At 46.3% G+C, this 21,132-nt stretch overlaps 1 protein-coding gene and 1 non-coding gene across 3 annotated transcripts in view; one reads left to right on the top strand and one right to left on the bottom strand.

The window, feature by feature from the left end:
- Thsd4 (thrombospondin type 1 domain containing 4) overlaps positions 1 to 21,132 on the top strand; it is a 585,674-nt gene that overhangs the window by 7,658 nt on the left and 556,884 nt on the right. Inside the window, exons 1-2 of one of the 2 annotated variants that reach the window (XM_075965643.1) lie at positions 12,393 to 12,472; positions 16,782 to 16,889. In XM_075965643.1, coding sequence (XP_075821758.1) covers positions 16,861 to 16,889 — 29 coding nt within the window. In that variant the 5' untranslated portion in view covers positions 12,393 to 12,472; positions 16,782 to 16,860. Of the gene's footprint in view, positions 1 to 12,392; positions 12,473 to 16,781; positions 16,890 to 21,132 lie in introns of those variants that run through there. The other variant, XM_075965642.1, reaches the window with a different exon arrangement.
- Positions 19,529 to 19,660, bottom strand: LOC142847425 (small nucleolar RNA SNORA63). Its single transcript, XR_012910181.1, has one exon. It is a non-coding gene; the product is annotated as a small nucleolar RNA SNORA63 (small nucleolar RNA).

A 21,132-nucleotide genomic window follows, 5' to 3' on the forward strand; every position in this document is an offset into this window, starting at 1 on the left:
TGCACTGTAAAATGTGCGGATTCCAGCCTCTACTGCTTGTATGGCTTTGGACAGCATTAGTGGAGAATCAGTTTGTTCTCTTGTACAATGGGCCAATAATCTCCGTACATACTAGAAAACATAGTGGAGCTAGCCTAGTGTTTGCTCATAACACTATATTAGCTTTCTGTTACTGTAACAAAATGCCTGAGGTTATCAACAATAAGGAATGGTTTTGTTTTGGTTCATGACTTCAGAGGTCTTATGGTTGCTTGGTCCTTTTGGTTCTTGTCTATAACACCACAGAACATAATGGCAGGAACATATGGTAGAGGGAGATTTTCACCTCATGGTGGCCAAGAAGCAAAGAGAGATATAAGGGGTCAGATAGATCCCAATCTGCCTACAAGGTTAAGTCCCATGCGACCTTTCTTCTTCCTTTAGTCCCCACCTCTTAAAGGTTCTACTTTTTCCCAGTAGTGTTACCATTTGGGGACTAAGAATTTTAACACATGGGGCTGGAGAAATGCCCAATGCTTAAGAACATGTGTTGCTTTGGCAGAGGACCCCAGTTTGTTCCCAGCATCCATGCGGTGACTCCCAGCTGCCTGGAACTCCAGTTCTTCCTGGGGATCCTACAACTTGGTCCTCCCCGGGCAGCTGCATTCATGTGCATGTTGCCACACATACATGTAATTAAAGGTAAAAACAAATCTTGTAAAAGAAAACACACTAATACGTGCCTTTGAGAGGCACATGCAGATCAAAGCAGACACGGAGGGTCAAAACCCTGCCTGTCTTAGAGGGAAGTGAGATGGTGTTTCTGCCTACGCTGGCGATTCTTACAGCGCTAGGCAGAGGCAGGTGATAGGAAAGTCATTGTAATAGCCATAGCGAACAGCCCAGATGAAAGGAGACGGACTCGGTGGTGGAACTTCAGAGAGGCTGCGGCTGGGAATGCAGGGCAAGACCCAGTAGGGAACCGAGGGCAAGAGAGAGGGCTAAAGGAAGTGGAAGCCGTGGATACTTTATGAGACTGCCATATCCTTGATCACCTCTCAGAACCGAGCCCTCATAAGTGAATCTCCCTACTACCCCCACCCCCAGAACGAATGCAAGTGTGTGTATGTACTTGACACAGCACAGCCTCCACACAGTTTTGCTGTGATGTTGCTTTGGGTCCGCAGGATCTCTTAAAATTGCCAGTTGATATCTGGGCTTTGCAGGACATGGATCCCTATTGCACGTGATTAGTGTCGCTTTTTGAGCACCAGTGAAGCCCCAGACAGTTCCAGTTCCTAAACGAAAGGTCATTGATGCACTCCAATAGAACTTTCCGTAGGGGCTGGAGAGGTGGCTCAGTGGTTATGGGACCTTGCTGCTCTTGTGGATGAGTGGTGTTGGGTTCCCAGTACCCACCCTGAGTAGTTCTCTACTGCCTGTGACTGCAGCTCCAGGGAGTCGGATGCCTTCTTCCTACTTCTTTAGGGATCCGTGTACATAAACATACACACACGAATAAAGATAAAATCTCCTTTAAAATGCTTTTTGGATATTGTGATGGCAATTTCATCATCTCAGCATCCACATCACATGTCATACCTCTCTCTCTCTCTCTCTCTCTCTCTCTCTCTCTCTCTCTCTCTCTCTCTCTCTCTCTCTCTCTCTCTCTGTTGTTCAGTGGAGTTTCCTGACTAGATTAGCATGCTACTGACGTCTTTCTCCAATGCTAGGAAGAACGACTGTGAGCATATCTGTGTGATGATAGCTTGTATTGTTGCTGCAGCAGAACACCTGACAAGAAGCGTTAGACTAGAGGAAGGGTTCATGTGGCTTGCAGTTCAAGAGGATGGCCCCAGCATGGCCAGGAAGACATGGCAGCAAGTGAGGAGGGCGTGGCAGCAGGGCAGGAAGCTGAATGGTCTCACTGCATCCACATCAGGAAGTGGAGCCTGACTGTGCCCCCCTCCCCCGCAGTGGCCTACTTCCTCTAGAAAGGCTCTGCCCCTCAACAGCTCCACAGCCTTCCCAAACAGCACCAAGTTCAAATATACAGATGTACAGGGTCGTCTCACATCCAAACCGCGGCAGCATCCTAGAGAGTCCACAGGAATCATAGGCTCGCCAGTGTCCAGTAAGCATCTAGTTCAATTCACAAGCTTTAGCCAACAAATTTGGTTATTTATGAGCTTGGGTTATACCAACTTAAGTAGTTGTCATGATATAATTTATTATACTTTGAGTAGTTTTGTAGTGAATAAAAAAGTATGCCTTCAAAATTCTTAGCATCCACTGATTTCAGGAATATACTATACCTCTAAAGAACCAACCAACTGCAGATTGGCTATGTCTATATAATCTATATAATTTATTATTATTATTATTTTGGCTTTTCAAGACAGGATTTCTGTGTAGTCCTGGCTGACCTGGAACTCACTCTGTAGACCAGGCTTACCTTCATTCTTGTCTTTATTTACTAGAGCTATATAATACAGTGACCGTTCACATAACATGTTCAGTACTTGAGGTGAGTAATCCAGGAATGGTTTAAAATGTACAGACAGCAGGATGTGCATTGGGTATAAGCAAATACCACGCCATTTCTACAAGGTAGCCGCTTGCATATCATTTATGCTGTGTGAGGTAGTATAAATATCCCCAGGGGTAATTTGAAGCATACGGGAGGATATCCATAGGCTATAGGCAAATACCATGGCATTTTATATGAGGGACTTGAGCAGTCATGGATATTATTGGTGGTCGTGGGGATGCGTATGAGCCAGACACCTCAAGAATATTGATGGGTAAATGCATTAGATGATGTTTTGATTCCTGATTGAAAGGGAACTTTATACATCAGTCTCTCATTGCATATGATCCTGGAATCCAGTAGCTCTCACTCCTGACCTCCTGAGGGCCTGTGGTAAGGAATTTGGACTTGATTCTGGCTGAATCTACCAGGGGAGGGCACAGAAGGCGCTCCCAGGCTTGTATTTGGCACATGGTGAATGCAGGATAAACTTGTTCCCTTTCCTCTCAACTAGACTCAAAAGTCCTGTGTTTTTGGTCAGCTCCAAAAACATGCTGAGCCTCTTTGAGCTTGTTTCTCTGGTTCTTTCCACATGCAATAAAGTCACTAACCTTTTTAAATGGAAACAAAAACAAAGGCTTGTTGGAAAGCTGAGTTCCCCGCCCGGGTCACCAGCTCTCCCTTATTGGACAAAATGCAGCTTTGTGTAGACTGCTGGTTGGGGCCCAAGCCCCACAGACCAAGGATCCAGCTGGGTGCAGACCCAGCTCTCCAGCCAGGAGGGGCCACTTGGCCTCCCGGCTACTCTCATCTCCCCAGCTCCTGAGTGGATCTTGCTTTCAGAGATTCCAGTGGGCAGGAAAGTAGGATTCTCTCCAGATGGGAGACCACCAGGCCTGAAGGTGACTGTGGGGCTGTGGTTCTTGGCTCCTGAACTTGCTTTCGCTGTATGTGTTGGATGGAAACTCGACTTGAGCAGGCGTGTGTTTGTGTTGTTTAGGGGACGATGGCACGTAGCCATGTGTGCTTTCTGGCCTGGGGGCTGGCAGGATCTGAAGGGAGGCAGCTGTTATCCTTTGGCCAGTGAGGGTTTTTTTTTTTCATTGTTTCATTGGGCAGGGGCTGGTGTTCTTCTCGGGCAGAGAGCTCTCTGTTGTGTAGACTAGTGGAGTCATGGGCCGTTGGCTTGCCATTTGACCATCAGTAGTCATTGCCCATTGCTGTGTTGCTAATTCTTTCTTCCCCCGCCCCAGACATGGTTTTTCTCGTCCTGAAACTTACTTTGTGGACAGGTTGACCTTGAACTCAAAGATCTGGGATTGGGATTAAAGGGGTGTGTCACCACTGTCCTAATTCTTCATTCCTAAATGAGCAGTGATTGACTAGATCATTTGTAGGGGACAGTTGTCAACTGAGACAGGCCTTCACCCTTACTTCCCCAGCAGCAGCAAGATGTTCCTTCCCTCCCCTGAGAGTGGTGGCAATGACTCTTACCCCATCCACAGGAATAGGCATGCATTCCCTCTTGCCTGCCCCATCTGAGGACTCAGTGGAGGCCACATGAGGAGCTGTGGTGTGTGCCATGTTTCACTTTGATCCTGTCCCCTCCTCTGCAGCAGGGGAATGTCAGTGGAGACTCGCTGGAGAACGGGGACTACCATTATCCTGTCTGGAAGTACTGATCACAACCCCTTCCTCCGTGGAGACCAAATGGGGACTTTGAATTTCTGTCCCCAGCTGAGCCTGATGAGGGAAAAGCCCCTCCCCAACTTTGGCATGTCAAAAGAAGACAGTTAAATAAGATCTTTGTTCATGACACAATGCCCGTGATGTGCAAGGTTAGCACAGAATCAGTCATGAGGACCAGGAAGATCTTCTAGTGAATGAGAAAGGACAATAGATGGAGGCCAACGCTAAGCTGACAAAGATGTGAGAGGTGCCCAGTAAGGATTTAAAAGCCCCATCTGGAAAGCACCTCAAAAAATAATTACCCACGTGCTTGAAAGAAATAAGAAGAGATCTTAAAAAGAAATAGATGGAAAGGGCTCAACAAATGCAAATTTTCTCTATTATCCATCATCGATCAATCTGTCAACCATCTAGCTGCCTGTTAAACATCTATCTACTGTCTACCTATCGATCTTTTATTCACCCATCTATAAACAATCATCTGTCTACCAATCACTTACCTACCATTTATCCACCTGTCTGTCTATCTATCTGTCTGTCTGTCTGTCCATCCATCTATCCATCCTATATTATCTGCCTTTCTATCTGTCAATTATCTATATATCAATGTTTAATAGAAACAATTTAATAGAAATTCTATCTACCTTTGTAATGCTGGGATTGAATCCAGGGCCTCGCACATGACAAGTAAGTGTTCTATTACTAAGCCCTGGAAATTTTATTTTTAAATATTAATATTATTATAAATCAATAAGTTGTCATAATGTCTAGTTCCAGGGTACAAAGTAGAGTGTTTAAATCAAGATAATTCTCCTTTATCTCAGATACCTGTCATTTTTTGTAGAGAGGGCAACCCAGCAATTATGAATACATACTGTGCTGTCTGTCATTAACTACACAGCGAACTATGCAGCGGGTCAAACAACCAGGACCGCTCAGTGCCCTTCGACTGTCTCTCTCTTTCGCTGCCTTTCACCACCAGCTGCACTCTGTTTCCATGGGTTGAGTTGTTTTAGGTTCTACATGTCAGTGAGAGCATGGCTGTGCCTTCCTGGGTCTGCTCATTTCACTTAGCATAATATCCTCAAGCTCTAAATGACAAGGCTTCCTTCTTTCTTATAAAGGCTGAATAGTATTCCACTTGGCATTCTCTCTATCCATCCATTGGTTGGTGAGCGTTTATGCTAATCTCTATAGTGCGGCTATTGGGAAGAGTGCTGCACGGAACCGAGACTTCGTGAATCTCCTCATTACACAGATTAAGTACGTTAGAATAAATACGAAGAGAGGAATTGCCGCACCAAACATTCTTTTTAGTTTTTTGGAAAATCTCCATACAGTATTCCATTATGGCTGTCCTAACTCCCAGTCCCACCAGTGTTATTTGAAAGCCCCATTCCCTGCCACCTGCACCAGCAACTGTCATCTCAAGCCTGTTTGATAACAACTATCCCAACATGCATAAGATAGAAGCTCACCCCTGCTTTAACGTTCAATTTCCTCATGATTATGGATGTTAAGTGTTTGTATGTATTCTTCCAAAAGCTACTAACAAGGTCCCTAGTTCACTTGTTCATTTTTTTGTCTGTTGTTGCTATCAAGTCCTTTTCATGTTTTGGATATTAATCCCTTATGAGACACATGGTTTGGAAGCCTTCTCTCCTGGCTTATAGGCTGTCTTTTCACACTGTTCCTTTTTCCTTCGCAAATGCTTTTGTCTTTGATGTGATCTTATTCGTGCTTTTGTTTGGTTGCCTGTGCTTGGGGGGGATCAGATTTTTAAAAAAAATCATCACTCATACCAAAGCTATGTAGTATTTCTCCAATCTTTAAAAATAGTTCCTGGTCTCATGTTTAAGTTTTTAATCGTGCATGGAATTTTTAGCAGTGAAACACATAATAACTGAAATCAGATCTCACTGGATGGACTAAAAAGAAGAGTAGAAACAAGAGGATAGAAACAGCAAATCGAAGATACAACAAGTTACCCAACCTGGACCGCAGAGGGAAGCAGACCTGGGCTACAGGGCAGTAGGCTTGTAGGACTATAGCAGAGGATCCAATATTTGTGCCTGTTAAGGGGAGGAGAGAGTAGGCAGGGTTCAAAGGTCCCAGATGGAATAGTTGCCAGAAAGTTTTTCAAATGTTGCATAAGACACAACCTCAACTGGAGGAAGTCTCGAACCAAGACCCATCTGTTGTTTTTCTTAGTGGCAGCCCCCCAATGCTGATGTGTTCACTACAGTCTGTGGCACGCAGTCAGCAGCCTGAGGCTCAGACCTTGGCTTGGTGGGATTGCAGGGCCTGCTTGCACAGGCTTGGCCACAGCTGCCAAACATAGGTTTTAACTAAGTCTCTATTCTATTTACCAATAAAGACTTGGGAGTCAGATGTTGGGGTGAAAGAACTAGATCTGCTAGATCAGAAAAGCCGAGACACAACCAGTTGACATTCCTTTTGGGGTGGAGACCCAGAAAGAAGAGTGCCTCTCCATTCCTCACAAACAAACAAACAAGCAAAACCTGTGAATCTCTAAGTCCCTCCCTGATCCTTCCTCTGCGGCTTTCTATCCATATTCCTGGCTCCTCCGTCCTCCCTACGGCTAATTCCTGTCGGCTGGTTGCTGGCTCCACCCCCAATCCAAGGTTAATTTTATAAATACAGTCTCAAAGTCTCACAGTGCAATCACATATTCCATAATACTCTTTGCAGTCAGTTTTTAATTTTGGGGGACAACAGATTGCTATGTAGACCAGGCTAGCCTGTGGCTTGCTGTCCTTGCCTCAGCCTCCTAAATGCTGAGATTACAAACTTCATGGTCAAATTTCTGAAAATGATTTTGCAGAGGAATAAAGGAGCAGGAGCAGGTCTTCTCAGCGTGTGGATTTTTGTGGAAGGGTGATGAGGACGAAGTGGTGCAGTTGGAGGGGCCGGCAGGTAGATCATGGTGACAGGTGTGCCTGTTCATCTATGCTTGGGCTCCTGTGTGTATGCATGCGCATGTGTGCTTGGGTACCAACATGTGTGTGTGCCTGTGTACATGTGTGTGCCAATATGTAGGTGTATGCATGTGTGTGCGCGTGTGCATGCGTTTGTGTGTATGCATGCTTGTCTGTGGGTGTGGGTGCACGCGCGCACGCGCGCGCGCACACTGGAGGCCAGCAGTTGGTGTTGGATGTCTTTCTCTTTTGTCCCACTGTATTTGTTGAGCAGTGTTTCTCCCTGTACCTGGGGCACTCAGACTCAGCTAGTCTAGATTGCCAGCTTTCCCTGGAGTTTCCTGCCTCTGCCTCCTAAGTGCTGGAATTGCAGGGGTGCTGCCTTGCCTGCCCACTGTCCTTGGGGATTACCTGGGAGTCCTAATTTTCATTTGTATGCTTATGTGGCTTCTGCTTTCCCGCTAAGCCCTCCTTTCAGCGCTGCAGCGCTTGGATTTTGAGAAAGGGAAGTGTGGGAAGCCAGAGAAGCACTGACTGCGGTGAGAAGGGTGGCGGTTGGATGAGGCTGGGTAGAAGGAGGCACGAAGGTTATCCGAGAGAGAATGCAGAGGACAGACTGAGGGTTGGCAAAAGATTGGGCCCAAGACACAGAGAGTGTGGCTCACCGAGGCCTGGGTGAGCACTGAGCTCCGTTCTCTGGAGACAGGGCTGAGTATGCAGCTGGTGACTGTCCTGTCATTGCCCTGAAATAGCCACCCACAGGAGGAAACTAGAAGCTGATGGGACTATAGGTCCTAAGATGTGGGGCTCCTGGAGATGCTCCCGGGAGATGAGTGAGACACCTAGCTCCAGAGGTCAGGTCACAAGGACCCTTTTGTGACATTTGTGCTATTGCTGGCAGCTTTTCCAGCTTGGCCTGAAGGCTAGCGTGGGCCGGCAAAGGGAGACAGATGTGAATGGAGTTGCAGCGGTGCTGATGGGGTTCAAGCAAAGGGCCTGCTAACAGCTTTCTTCTTCCCAAGCTCAATTTCCTCTCATTGTTTTTCTTGAGCACCGTTCCCTTCGGAACTGCTTTAGTTATGTGCCGCCCATCTCTTTGGTATGGCCTTAATCTTTTAATCACCACACCTGACTTCAGCTTGGCCTGATGCGGGCCTGTCATGGATTGTGTCAAGGGCACGAGACTAATTTGCCAGGTTTCCGCAGCTCTCTGAGGGGTCACTCAGAGCTTCCAGCATACAGGGTACAGGCGCACTTGCTACAAACCACTGACCAGATTTCGGTCGCTTTGAAAAAGTACCGTAGTAACAGAAGCCTGGAGGCCTAGGCCTCAGGAGCAGAGCAGGAAAAGGCAAATTCGTTCCCCTGACACTCGGAAGCACCAAGGGCAGAAAGTGGACCCTGCTGATTTATGGCTCGCGCTCATGAGCAGGCATGCAGGGAACTGGGGAGAGATCCTAGACTCAAGGCCAGAGCTGGCTGGGAATGAGTTGGGCAGAGCACAGCTTACACTTCCCCTGGCTGGAGCCCAGCAGCAGCCTGAATGTTGTGTGTCAGGGAACGTGGACCAACGACTCTTTGGGGAATGCACAGTTGATGGCAAGTGCCAGGGGCTGTTTAATGTTAGATTATGGGACAGTAAATAATTAGCACTTTCCCCTTCACGTTTCTCTATCGGCTTTTGACTTTTCTTAATAAACGTGCATAAATTTTTTTCATTTTTATGGGAGTGGGGATTGAGACCCAGGAACATGCATAATTTATGTGCATAGTCCCGCCCAATAGAAAAACCATAAAAACCATATTATCCATGTCCCTCTCAACTCTGAAGTTTCACCAAGATCCATTTGTGAATGAATGTGTCAGCTGCTCTCTAGGAATGTGTTTACTATTAACACATACATGACCTCTCCTTCCATGCTGTGTGTGAGAGAGAGACACAGAGAGAGAGACAGAAAGGAGAGAGAGAGGAGAGAGAGAGAGAGAGAGAGAGAGAGAGAGAGAGAGAGAGAGAGAGGAGAGAGAATAGGAAAGAATGTGTATGTGCATGGCCACAGATACCCCAGAGAACGACAAAGGACCATTGTAGGCAGTGGGACATAGATCCTAACGAAGAAAAAGTCAAACTAAGACGTTGAGTCCGAAGGGAAAGGTGGTCTGAGCCGACACACTCTCCTTGTCCTATGGCCACAGTGTCTAGAGCACACGTAGGTGTTGGAAATGAGGTGGCTCACTGTTGAAGGCCATTGGGAAAGTTGCAGGTCTCATGAAAGCTGGAATGGTCTGATCTTTTTCCTTTCATAACCACAACCCATGTAGTATAGGCTGTTCCTGGAAGACGATTCTGGGAGAAGCTGTATGGGGGAAAGGCTGGGGGACAGGCTAGAGTCCACCTCTAGGTGTCTGAATCCTAGGGAGGCCCCCCCCCCGTGGTCCATCAGAAGGGTTTTCTGGGTGTTGGGGGCTTTAGGAGTTGGTTGGAGAATGTTGCCCACTGTGTTACTCTTAGAAACACTTAGCAGTTGCTACAAAAGACCACCATTGCTGTTCAGATCCCCAGCTGGGCAATCTATCTCAAAGAGAAGACCCTCCTCGTGAGGTTGAGTGCTAGACTTGGATGTCACCTGACTGGGTACCTGCTGTGTCCAAGCCCCATGCCAGGCACTGGCTGTGAAAAGTTAAGACTCGGGAAAGAGAAAGAAGTCGTAATGACATGGGTTGCTAGATCGGAGTCCTGTATGTGAGACTAATGTCACCAGACTGACAGACTCCTGTGGCTCAGATGCCGACGCCAGAGAGGAATTCCCTCCCATTTGATCTGATGCCTCTGAAGTTGAAAAGAGCAGCTCTGCAGAAGCCAGCACAAATGGCTCGAGTATGTGAAATAGCCTGTCTGCCCGATATTTCAACACTTGAATATTTTCCCTAGTTACCTGGGAAACGATTTTCTTTATAGGATTGAAAACAAATATACAACCGTAGCAGCGTTAATGACCGTGAAGATGATGCTATCTGTGCTGGCTAACCACCTTTCTCCAGGTGAAGAAGGAGCTGCAAGGGTTTTTTCCCCCCACTTAATGAAGGACAAAGCCTGTGGTAATGTTTTTGCTTGCAAGTAGCCAGGGAGTTTGCGTAGATCTCCACATTTTTTCCTAACTCATAGTCTGTGTGTTTCCTCGTTGCTCAGGGTGAGCCAGCCAGTCTACGGTATGGGGGTTCCGTGGGAAGAAATGAGTTCTGTGGCTGAGTGACAGAGGAAAAAAGGGATGGGCTGCATGACGTGGTTGAGAGGAAAGACAGTCAGCCAAGGACAAGTTGTCTGGGGGAACATTCCCCTGGCTGTCCTCCCTCCAGGGGGACAGAAGTTGGAAATGTGACCAGGTTGGGGCCTCAAGGTCAGCTTCCCTGTGTGCCCTGTGGCCTGGGGCCGGATTTCCTGAAAAGGCTGTGTGGAGCCAGGACTGCCTGGGAAGGCTGGAGAGGTCAGACCCTCCACAGAGGCAGCAGATGTATCTGCAGTTGTTGGTATGTGTGCTGCTCTTGGGACTCTCTATAGACATGTACTGAACGCACAGAGTAGCACCTATAGGGAAATAAGATAGAGGCCACCCTTCTGGTATGCAAGATTCTGGATGGGGAGATGCCAGGATGAAGGTTCGCATCCCTGGTACTCATACAAAAAGCCAGGTATGGGATCTGTAACCCTAGCCCTGGAGAAGTAGAACAGGTGATCCCCAAAGCTTGCTGGTCAGCCTGTGTAGCTGAGTAGGTCAATTCCAAAGTTGAGTGGGAGGCTTCGTCTCAAAAAATAAGGTGAAGGGCTGGAGAGATGGATGGCTTAGCTGTTAAAACACTAGCCATAAAAGATTGGAGGACCAGGGTTTGGATCACAGAACCCCAGATGAAATGGCAGGTGGGCGTGGCTACCTGTAATTCCAGCTTTCCGGAGCAAGCTGGCCAGCAAGACCAGACATATTGGAAAGCTCTGAGTTTGATTGAGAGACCCGTCCCACTGGCTAAGAAGGGAAACTGATCAAGGATGGTTCCACATGTCAACCTGGGGTCCTCACATATACATATGCAAGAAACAAAAACAAGAAACAAAACAAAACAAACCCTGTGCTCAAGCATACACACAAACACACACATGCAAACACACACACACACACACACACGAAAAATAGGAAAAGAGAAAAACAGTAAGGTAAAAAGTGATTAAGGAAGCCGTTTGGCGTGGGCCTCTCTGGTGACCACATGTGCCTGCACAACATGCTTATCATTCATTCAGCCACTCATTCATTCAGCCAGCTTTCTATTGCCTGCCTGCCCCATCACCCCCTCCATGTTTTCTTATCTTGTTAATGCTAACTGTTGGCTGGCATACCCAGCCGCCGTATGCCTTTGTAATACGACATTGCCATCTACAAAATTCATTCTTGAGAACTATGCAATCTAGTTATAAAAAAAACTCATCATAATGTTATACAGAAGTTTATAATTGAGTGGGTGCCTTTAAAACGTGCTTGGCTGTGTGTGGCCCCGCGGTTGCAGGTTGGACATGCCTAGAAGGCTATCTCTCCCTCCGCGTGCTGAGGATAGCCCGTTTGCTTTAAGCAGGGTCTCCCTTGAAGAAATCAAACCTCATTTTCTGCCTCTGGCTTTTAGCCCTTGCTCCTGGCAGCTGTCTCCTTCTCCAAAGCTCCCTCCCATTCACAGTGTTTTCTCAGTTGGGGTGTGGAGACACCTTTGTCCTGTCCAGCTGCCACCTCGCTGGGCAGGATCTTCTTTGCTCGGGGCAAACCTTGGTTTCTACTGCCTGGCTCGCCACAGAGCACATCTGGACCCTTAGTCCTCAGCTCTCTGCCATTCTTTGGTTCTTTTTACAGGACTAGGTTTGTCCATTCCAAACACATTGAGGTCCTTGACTCTGGAAGCCTTCATCCATGATCAGCCCTTTTCCCTTGTCCTCGTCCGTCCGTTATCCAGATGTTAGTCTCCCAGTTTGGCTGAGGGTTGTACAACATGCTGTGTACCACCTCAGGAGCCTAGTGAAAGGTGTTTGTTGGTCTTCTCCAGCTTCCCTAATAACAGAGACACGGGTGCCTGGGACATAGCCAGGCTCCTTCTAAAATCCGTAACCCTACTTCTTTGCTCATGAGTCACTTCCTGTACCCAGGGACTAGTGAGTTTGTTTGTCTGGGTGGTTGCTTTACCTAGTGTGAGTTCCTGGCACGTGTGTGGGAAGGAGGGCTGAGGGGGGAAGAACAGGGACCTGGGGTTGGGCCCCTCTGGTGTTGACTTGAGGGGCTGAGCAGAACCACCTCTTCAGAACCAGGTGAGTCAGGAAGGGGCTTTGTTCATACCATGAGGACAAAGGGCAGGAAGAACACTCCGCGCATGGGACAGTGCGGTTGTGTCATAGGTCAGGGCACGCTGGTGTCTTCAGAAGTTGAGGGGATTGTGCTCAGCTCTGGCTTAGATCTGCCATACTGCTTCTATTGTCTCAAGCCCTGTGGCCTCCCAGGGTGTGGGGACTGTGACGGAAACAAATCGGGAGACAATCAGCAGGCATATTCAGCTTTCCCTTAATCTTTCTGGATCCGAGAAAAGGTGAGATCTCCAACTCCTCAGGAGCGTCCACTGCTGCAGAAACTGCATTTTTAGACATTGTGTTCAAAGTTGTAAATCATGAGCAAACCTCAGAAGGAGACTCAGCCCCAATAGAGCCCTTGTTGACTCAATGGCTTAGCCCTCTATTACCTAAAGTATCTTCGAGGAACCTCATTTTACTGGGCTCCCCTCCCGCCAGACCTAACAATGGCTCTTTCTTGCGCATCTCATCAAAATCCCTGGCGCTGCTTTACAGGGTCTTAGAGAACGGGCTTTACTGGGCTTCTCATTTTCTACTCCACACAATCGTAAGCTCTAATCCTTCACTGTGCCTGGCCTTTCTGAGAGGGAACTTTGAACTTGCCCGGCTGTAAACCTCAGTGAGGCATGCCCTCCCTATGTGTGATAAACGCTGCTGTCTCTCCTCTCCTTCATTCATTTTGCCTGTTAGAACATTCCTCGTCATGACCCACAAAATGAATTTCATGTCTCTATGGGTGGAGGGGACTCACAGCTAGACTAGCGGAGCTGGGTGAATAGACGACACCTCATGGAAGCCAATGTGAGCCCCGAGTCAATGAGAGCGCTGGCCGTTCTCCCTATGTAAGCTCTTCAACCGTATGTGGTGATGGCCACTCAAATCAAGCTAGGCATCGTGGATTCTAAAACTTTAAAGCCTAAGGCAGGAGGAGGATCAAAAGTTCAAGGTCAGTCTGCTTTATTATGTAGTAAGACTGTCTCAAAACCCAAAATCCAAACCAGAAACCCCTGCCAAGAAATTAGTCAAAAGACATACTAGAGTAGTGCCTTCCATTTTTAAAAATTGTACAGTTAATTTCTTTTTACATTTCTCAAAACATAATTGTGCCTCCAACTCCATTGTGTTTATTTTTCCCTATCAGTGTATTATGTGACCACATACTCCAAATATCCATTTTAAAGGGGTAGGGCACAGACGAAAGAAGCCATGTTTTAAATGGCGTGCAAGTGAAGCCTTTCTTCGGGTGGATAAAGACCTGAAAGCATAGATACCCACAGAGGGAGATGAGGATGGGGGCAGCAGCGGTGGTTGGTTTAAAGCTGTTTTCACGTTGTGTGGATAATCTTACTTGCTTTCTGGCACTCAGGAGATAGCTCAGTTGGTACAGTGCCTGCCTCTTTCAGATGCTTGAGGTTCTTGGTTCAGTTCCCGGCACTGCCCAAACTGGGAGTGGTAAAGGTTACAAGTTCAATAACCCTAGGCCACTAGAGCCCTTTTTCTGGGCCCTTTCATGCACCCCACTCTCCAGCATGCTCTGTCCCTTATATTTATTATATATCATATATTGGTCGAAAGTTTTCATTCTTAGCCTTTGTATGCTAATCTTGATGCCTCCCCCATCTCCTGCCTTAGCACTGTGTAGAAGACCCAAGCACATCTCTTGTTGAGTGAATATTTATTAGTCCTTGGTTATTAGGAGCTTGGCAAAACTTGTTCTGCCTTCCAAGTTTGGTGTCTTGCCTTGCTGCGTACCTGCCCTGTAGCCAACAGGCTGAAGGCTGTGCCGGGATGCAGACTCCTTAAGAGATCTGGTTTGCAGGTCTTCTTCCTCATAGATCACACTGTAACCTCTGGCAGACAGTCAAGATGGGAAGGGTCTTCAATACCATGAGCCACTTCATGAGCTGCTGATGGGCAACTGGGAGAGATTACAGCTAAGAGGCTTTCCTTTCTTAACAGCCCCAGAAAGGGCTGCTGGGAACTTAAAATCTGGATTCTTTCCCCCTGTGGATAGGCTTGTCCAGTTCTCATGCTTGTCCTTTTGATTTTGTAAATTCTCTCAATTATTTACCTCCCAACCCCTGCCATCACGGGAAGAATGTGGAGAGCATCGATCTTTGAAAACTCTGCCTTTCTGTGAGAGGGTGTCATCTGTCCCGTGTCTGCACCCACACTGTATCCTGGCTCCGTGCATCTGTCTTTCCTGAAAGGAGCAGAGGGAGGTGCAGGGGCAGGCCATCCTCTCCTTCAGAGTTCCATCGCATTCCATGCAAACCTCCCGTCCTGGCCTTTCTGAGGCTATTTATGCTTTGCTTCCAGACTTATGCTTTGCTTGCCAGTACTTAGAAGTTCTGTTTGGTAAGGACACCAGAATAAAGTGGTGTTTGTAGGGGAGGTATTCTCTCTACTTAATCTTAAGGTCATAACATACGCTTAAGTGTCCCTTTGCTCCTTTCTGCATAAGTATCAGCGGAGCTACTCTTAAGTCAGTGCCACTATGTGCCAGCCACTGGCCACACGCATTTCACACGCCTCCCTGTTTGATCTGCATGACCACCTGTGGTAGGATCACAGGCATGCATTTGAATCTACAGTGTTCTTCTCTTGATTCTATAACCTGTGTTCAGGGGGACAACTCCTCTAGCTGTAATCTAAATATTTCGTGTGTAAGATGGAGCTGATGATACCCATCAGACTGTACTGTGCTGGGGAATATGTTTCAAGTGTTTACTTAGGATTGACCCTTCCTATTTTTCATAGCGACAGGGTGGAACCCAGGGTTTTGTGCATGTAGGCACATTCTACCAGATGACCTATATCTGCAGCCCCCACCTGTGGTATTTCATGTAGGGTTTTTGTTTCTGTGTTGGGAGTTGAACACAGAGTCCTCTCCACACTAAACTAGAACTCTAGCTCTGAGTTTATCCTCAGCCCTAGGCAGTACTTTTAAAGCTGTTTTATTGGGAGATTCCTCAGATTTTGTCAATAATTTAATGGTTTAATCTACTCACAGTGTCGTGTAATTACTACTATTAATTTTAGTACACTTTTGTCACCCAAGGAACAAACGGTGTATTTTCCCATTACCACCTTCCACCTCTGCTCCTGGAAGCTCCTCATCTACTCTCTGTCTCTGTGTGGTTTCCTATTCTGAATATGTAACCTGTGTATGGAGTCACGTAATGTGCGTTCTTTTGTGCCTGGCTTCTTTCGTTTGGAGTGCTCTTCTTAAGGTTCATCTATGCCGCAGCTGTGTCAGAACTGCTAAGCTGTTAATTGACAGGCAGTACTTTTACTATACACTATACGGTTGGGAAATCAAAATTCTGACTTGATTTTCTTTTCTGGTCAGGTAGCCAGTCAGAAGCCACTGGATTTCTGGTACAGTTTGCCTAATGCCAACCCCTCGTCACCCCAGAACCAGAGGGCATCACCCTGAGAGTAATCTACTGAGCATCTTCTGTGGGTCGGCACATTAGTTACTTGTCTTGTTTCTGTGGCCAAATATAGAATCAACTTAAGGGAAGAGTAGTCTGCTGTCATGGTTGGAGAGGGTGTGGTCCATCTTGATAGGGAAGGCATGGCCGTGAGAGCATAGCTGCTTGGTCATGTGGTGCTCACCATCAGGACCCAGAGAAAGAGGAATGCTGATGGTCGTTTGGGTTTCTCTATTTCCTTTTGCATTTAGTCTGGGATCCCCAGCCCATGGGTGGTGCCCCCCCCCCACATTCAGGATGGCTTTTCCTCAGTTAAACCTCTCGGGAAATGCGCCCACAGTGTCCTGTAAGAGTTCCAAATACCCTCAACTTGCCAGTGAAGACTGGCTGTCACAGTCAGGAAGTGTACTGAGTATCCTGGAAGGCTGTTCCCTCGTGTTCATTCAGTATCACCTTCCAATTGGGAGATCCTGGTCACCATGACTGGGAAGTGGCAGTTTTTGTTTTAATAGCTTCTATTGTATGGTTTTTTAATTAATGCAAATGTACTAATATTTATTTAACATTTATTTATTGGTTGGTTTTAGGGTGTGTGTGGTGTTTGTCAAGGCGTACGTGGTGATATCAGAAGACAACTTGTGGCAGTTACTTTTCTCCTACCGTGGGAGACCTGGGGATCAAAGTTAGACTGGCAGGTTTGGGTGGCAACTGTCTTTACCAGACGAGTCATCTTGTCAGCCGCCTCACATTCATTGATCCCAGTATCTTTATCTGATTGGGCTCCAGAACTTTTTAAGCAAGAGATGCTAAAAAACTAACCATGTTCATTTCTATAGGAGTTGAAGATCACTTGAACCTGCAGAAAACGGGGGACCCCTCTGAGGAACCCTTGCCTTAGCCTGGACCTGCAGCATCATGGTTTCCCATTTCACAAGCTGTCTCAGGTGAGTAGAAAACCTCTTAAAATCAAAAGCAGCAGTTGGGGTGTGCTCTGTGCTATGCCCTTACCCAGCATTTCCAGGCTCGGGGTTCAGTCTATACTGTAGCAAAAAAGCATATCCCCTTGGCCCAAAATGGAGTTGGATGTTTCTGTTTTACTGTATGGGTTCTTGAAGTAATTGGCCTTCTGGTTGTGCGTAGCCATAGCGTTTGATATGGTAGTCTAAGCCTGCAGTTTTCTGCGGTTCCGAAAGTCCATCCAGGCCAGGAGCTACACACTATAGGACAAGGTCCAGGTGGCTTGAGCTTTGCTGTTTTCTGGGAAACTCTGTAACTCCAAACAAAATTTATTTTTAGGTAAATAATGGGATTATATCAGTAAATATATCTTATCTTATGTAATAAGATTATCTAAGGAACTTGAAAAGTATTATGGTCTCCTATGACCACAGGTAACCCTGGTTCAACTCCACAGAGTTTGATTTAACCTGTCTGGTATCATTATTGCCCTCGTTCGTTCTGCTTACAACTTTCATGAACTTCCACTTTAATTCTAAACCCCACTTCTGATGTTAAGTATGTGTATGTGGTAAGTGGAGAAACTACTGCTTTTTTACTTTGTGGATCAGAAAATCAGTTCTCAGAGACATTAAATTATAGACATGAACTTGCATTATCTACGGACTCAGAATACAGACTCCAAACATTGGAAATGGAATCCATGCTATTGTAATTGTTTTTAAACTTGAAAGAAAACAAACAAACAAACTGCTGACAGGGGCCTAGAGTTGTGGCTCAATTGGTGGAGTGCTTGGATTCTCAGTACCAAATAAACTGGGCTTGGTTGCACATACCTATAATCTCAGGAAACAGAGGCAGGAGGATCAGAAACTGACTCTATAGGTGAGGCCAGCCTGGTCTACACGAGATCCTATTTTAATAGAATAAAATAAGCAGATAGGATTTTAAAAATTATTTAACCAGAGTCCGTGAGATGGCTCAGCAAATGAAAGCATTTGCCTTGCAAACCTGATGACCCAAGGCTGGTGACTGGAATGCAAGGTGGAAACAGAGAACTGACATCTGGAAGTGGTGCTCGGAACTCCACATGACCCCTGTGGCGTGTGAGCGCATGCACACACACACACACTAACACACACACACACATATGCATACACACACACACATACCCACCAATAAAGATGAATTTAAAAGTTATTTCCTATGTGAGATCTCAATATATAGAGTAGACAACAGGGTTTTATTGATACAAACAAACTCCCCAGGAACAAATTTGTAACATTTACATATTATTGTCAGATCAATGAATCTGTTGTTACAGACACCGACATTTGGAGTCAGGATTTCTGGTTGATTCTTTCACATCTTCCTCACACTGAGTTTACTGAGTGGTTGTTGTAGCTGCTCTGTCTTGTGAACCTCCTGAACGTCCCTAGTAAGTTGATGGCTACTCTGATGAGGTCACCTTGAGGTTTTGGGATACTCTTTACGTAAGTTGATTGACAGTCAGGACAGAGGGAAGGAAGAGCCTGCTGTCTCAAAGCTGCATCCTCAGGGCATCTTACAGTCTTTCTTCCTCTCTAACCATGCGTTAGCCTCAGATGCCAACAACTCATGCTAAAAATGCAAACAGTCTGTGACATGTTATGATGTCACTACGTGCAATTGCCCAGCTAGGCTGCAACATTTGCCAAGCAGATGCTTCAAGATCCATAGTTGGTATTTAATTGAGTGTACTCTCTCTGTCTGTGTGTGTGTGCTTTAGTATCTTGTTGTTTGTAAAATTTTACATGAACAGTCATTTGCATGCTTGAAATACAAAGTCCCACAAGAAATATAAAACTATGCATTAATGACATGATCACAGATATGTCAAATGACAAGAAGAGAGGGCAGAAAAGCTTCGTTTCGACCTGTGTAATACCCAGCCATCAACAGAACAACATAAAGCTTAACACTTCAAAATAAAACTTGTTTTGAAACAGAGTCTATAGATCCTAGGTTGACCTTGAATTCTCTGTGAAGCTAAGGATGGCCTTCAAACTCCTGATCTTCCCGATACCACCTCCTAGTGCTGGGATTATATGTGTGCACCACCCTGGCTTGGTTTGGGGGTTCTGAGGGTGGACCCCATGACTTCATGTCTACTAGGCAAGCACTCTATCTGCTGAGCTATTAACCTCAAACTTTAAATGCTATTTCTAAACACACAATATGTGCCAAACATATGGGAGACCCCAAAATACTGCTGCAGAGCGCCAGGGGAGTGAGAAGTAAAAGAAAGTCTGCAGCAGAACTGGGTACAGTGAACTGGAAGCGACAGTCGGATATTGAACTGGATGGGAAGAGCAAGTTGGAGATAGGAGGGGACTCCCTACCTGACAAGCGGGTGTGAGTTTGCTGTCATGGAAAGGCACTCCAGAAGACATGGGGATCCTCAAACACACATGGCCACCCAGGCTACATAAGCAGAGCACTTCCTGGGAAAAGGCTCATTTGCTATGTTTTCCTTTCCATCCTGGAATTCGAATGGTTGCCCCTCCTGCATTGGCCAGAGCAAAAAGACTCTTTTGGCAGGTCTGCTTGGTGGGTGCTTCTTCTTTTTTTTTTTTTTTTCAATTTCGTGTATGAGACCAAGCGTCCCTGGCTGCTACTGAGTGTATAGCAGACAGGTATAGTTAAGAAACAATATTGTTTTGAGCAGGGGGAACGACAACATAGCACTCAACAGCCATATTGTAGTTAAATCCTGCTTAATGAATGTAATTTGATTAGCATTACTAAATCCAACTCTTACCAGAGCAGAAACGGTGAAGTCCCTGGCATGCATTTTCTCTGTGAGCCAGTCCACCTTGCGCCTTGTATGGTGGGTGCTTCTTAGAGGGTTCTGCTGTCAGGGTTGGAGGAGGAAAATGTTAAGTTATGGGGCTGGGCAGGAGGCACTGCAGGAGCATAAACTGGAGTTTCTGTCAAAGCTGTCCTCAGAGCCAGACACACATCGCTTACTGTATGTCTTTAAAAAATGGTGTGTGTGTGTGTGTGTGTGTGTGTGTGTGAACACGCGAGTGATCCCGCACATCATCTCACTTAGTGTCACGTGTTTTATTGAGAGCCATCTCACCATCCCAACTTTTATGTACACGTTTTTCTTCAGGCCCATTTCAATATATTTTATATTTCACAAGCAAAACAAACCCAGAGCTATATAACACCTTTTATTGAAATGCTTTTCAAAATGTTCTGGAGGAAGAGAGTGTTCCGATAAGAGCGAGAAGTCTCTGACAAAGTAGAAGAGGAGCAGGCACGCGTGCTTCATTCAGGCAGTTTCCGTATTTATCAAAGCTTCGTGGAGATGGATGTGAAGAGTCAAGGGATTTCTCTGTGCAGAGGGAAAGCAGGTTGCAGTTAGACATGCGCTGCCCAGAAAATCTCCAAGAGGAAAAAACATTCAAGGGGATTCACAATACCGACATGCAGAGATTTAGTTTAAAAATCCTTCCTCAGTCTTTGCCAAGCCACAGAACAACAGAAAGTCAGCTTCATCCACATTGAAAGAGACAGTGAAGCCCAGGAATTAACACAGACCACTGCTCTGCTCCCAACTATGTTAATGAAAAGACTCCTGGTCAAAGCCAGTAGCAGAGACGCATTAAAATTTTAACCCTGAATGAGCTGAGTAGCCGGTTGTTAAGTCCTGGGTAAGCTCTGGATGCATGGGAAAGCTTCTGGAGGAGTAAAATCCCTTTGGATCAAAAGGTTGGAGGAAGCTAGATTAAGTCAAACTTGTCTGCATTTATTTCAAGTCAGAAGAAAAATGTGCTAACTGACACACACAGGAGGGTTTATATCTCCTAGACTTCAAACTACATGCCCTGTGTGTGTTGTGTGCACATGTTTGTGTGTGCCTGTGCATTCAGCTGTGCCTGTGTGTACGGCGAATGAGTGTGAAGATCAAAGGTCCAATCCAGGCGTCTTCTAGTCTTCTAGGCCTCCACCTTCCTCGTAAAGACAGGGTGTCTCACTGAAGCTGGAGCTCGCTGATTGCACTAGACTGTCTGGCAGGCAAACCTGAAGTAGCCTCCAGTCTCCGCCTTCCCAGTACTAGGATTGCAGATGCCTGCTGCCGTGTCCTCAGCTCCTGGGTTTTTATGTGGGTGCTGGGATTTTGAACTCGGGTCCTCATGCTCGCACAACAAGCACCTCGCTAACTGAACCATCTCCCCGGCT

Source organism: Microtus pennsylvanicus, chromosome 3 (genome assembly GCF_037038515.1).
Source record: "Microtus pennsylvanicus isolate mMicPen1 chromosome 3, mMicPen1.hap1, whole genome shotgun sequence".
Classification (NCBI taxonomy): Eukaryota; Metazoa; Chordata; class Mammalia; order Rodentia; family Cricetidae; genus Microtus; species Microtus pennsylvanicus.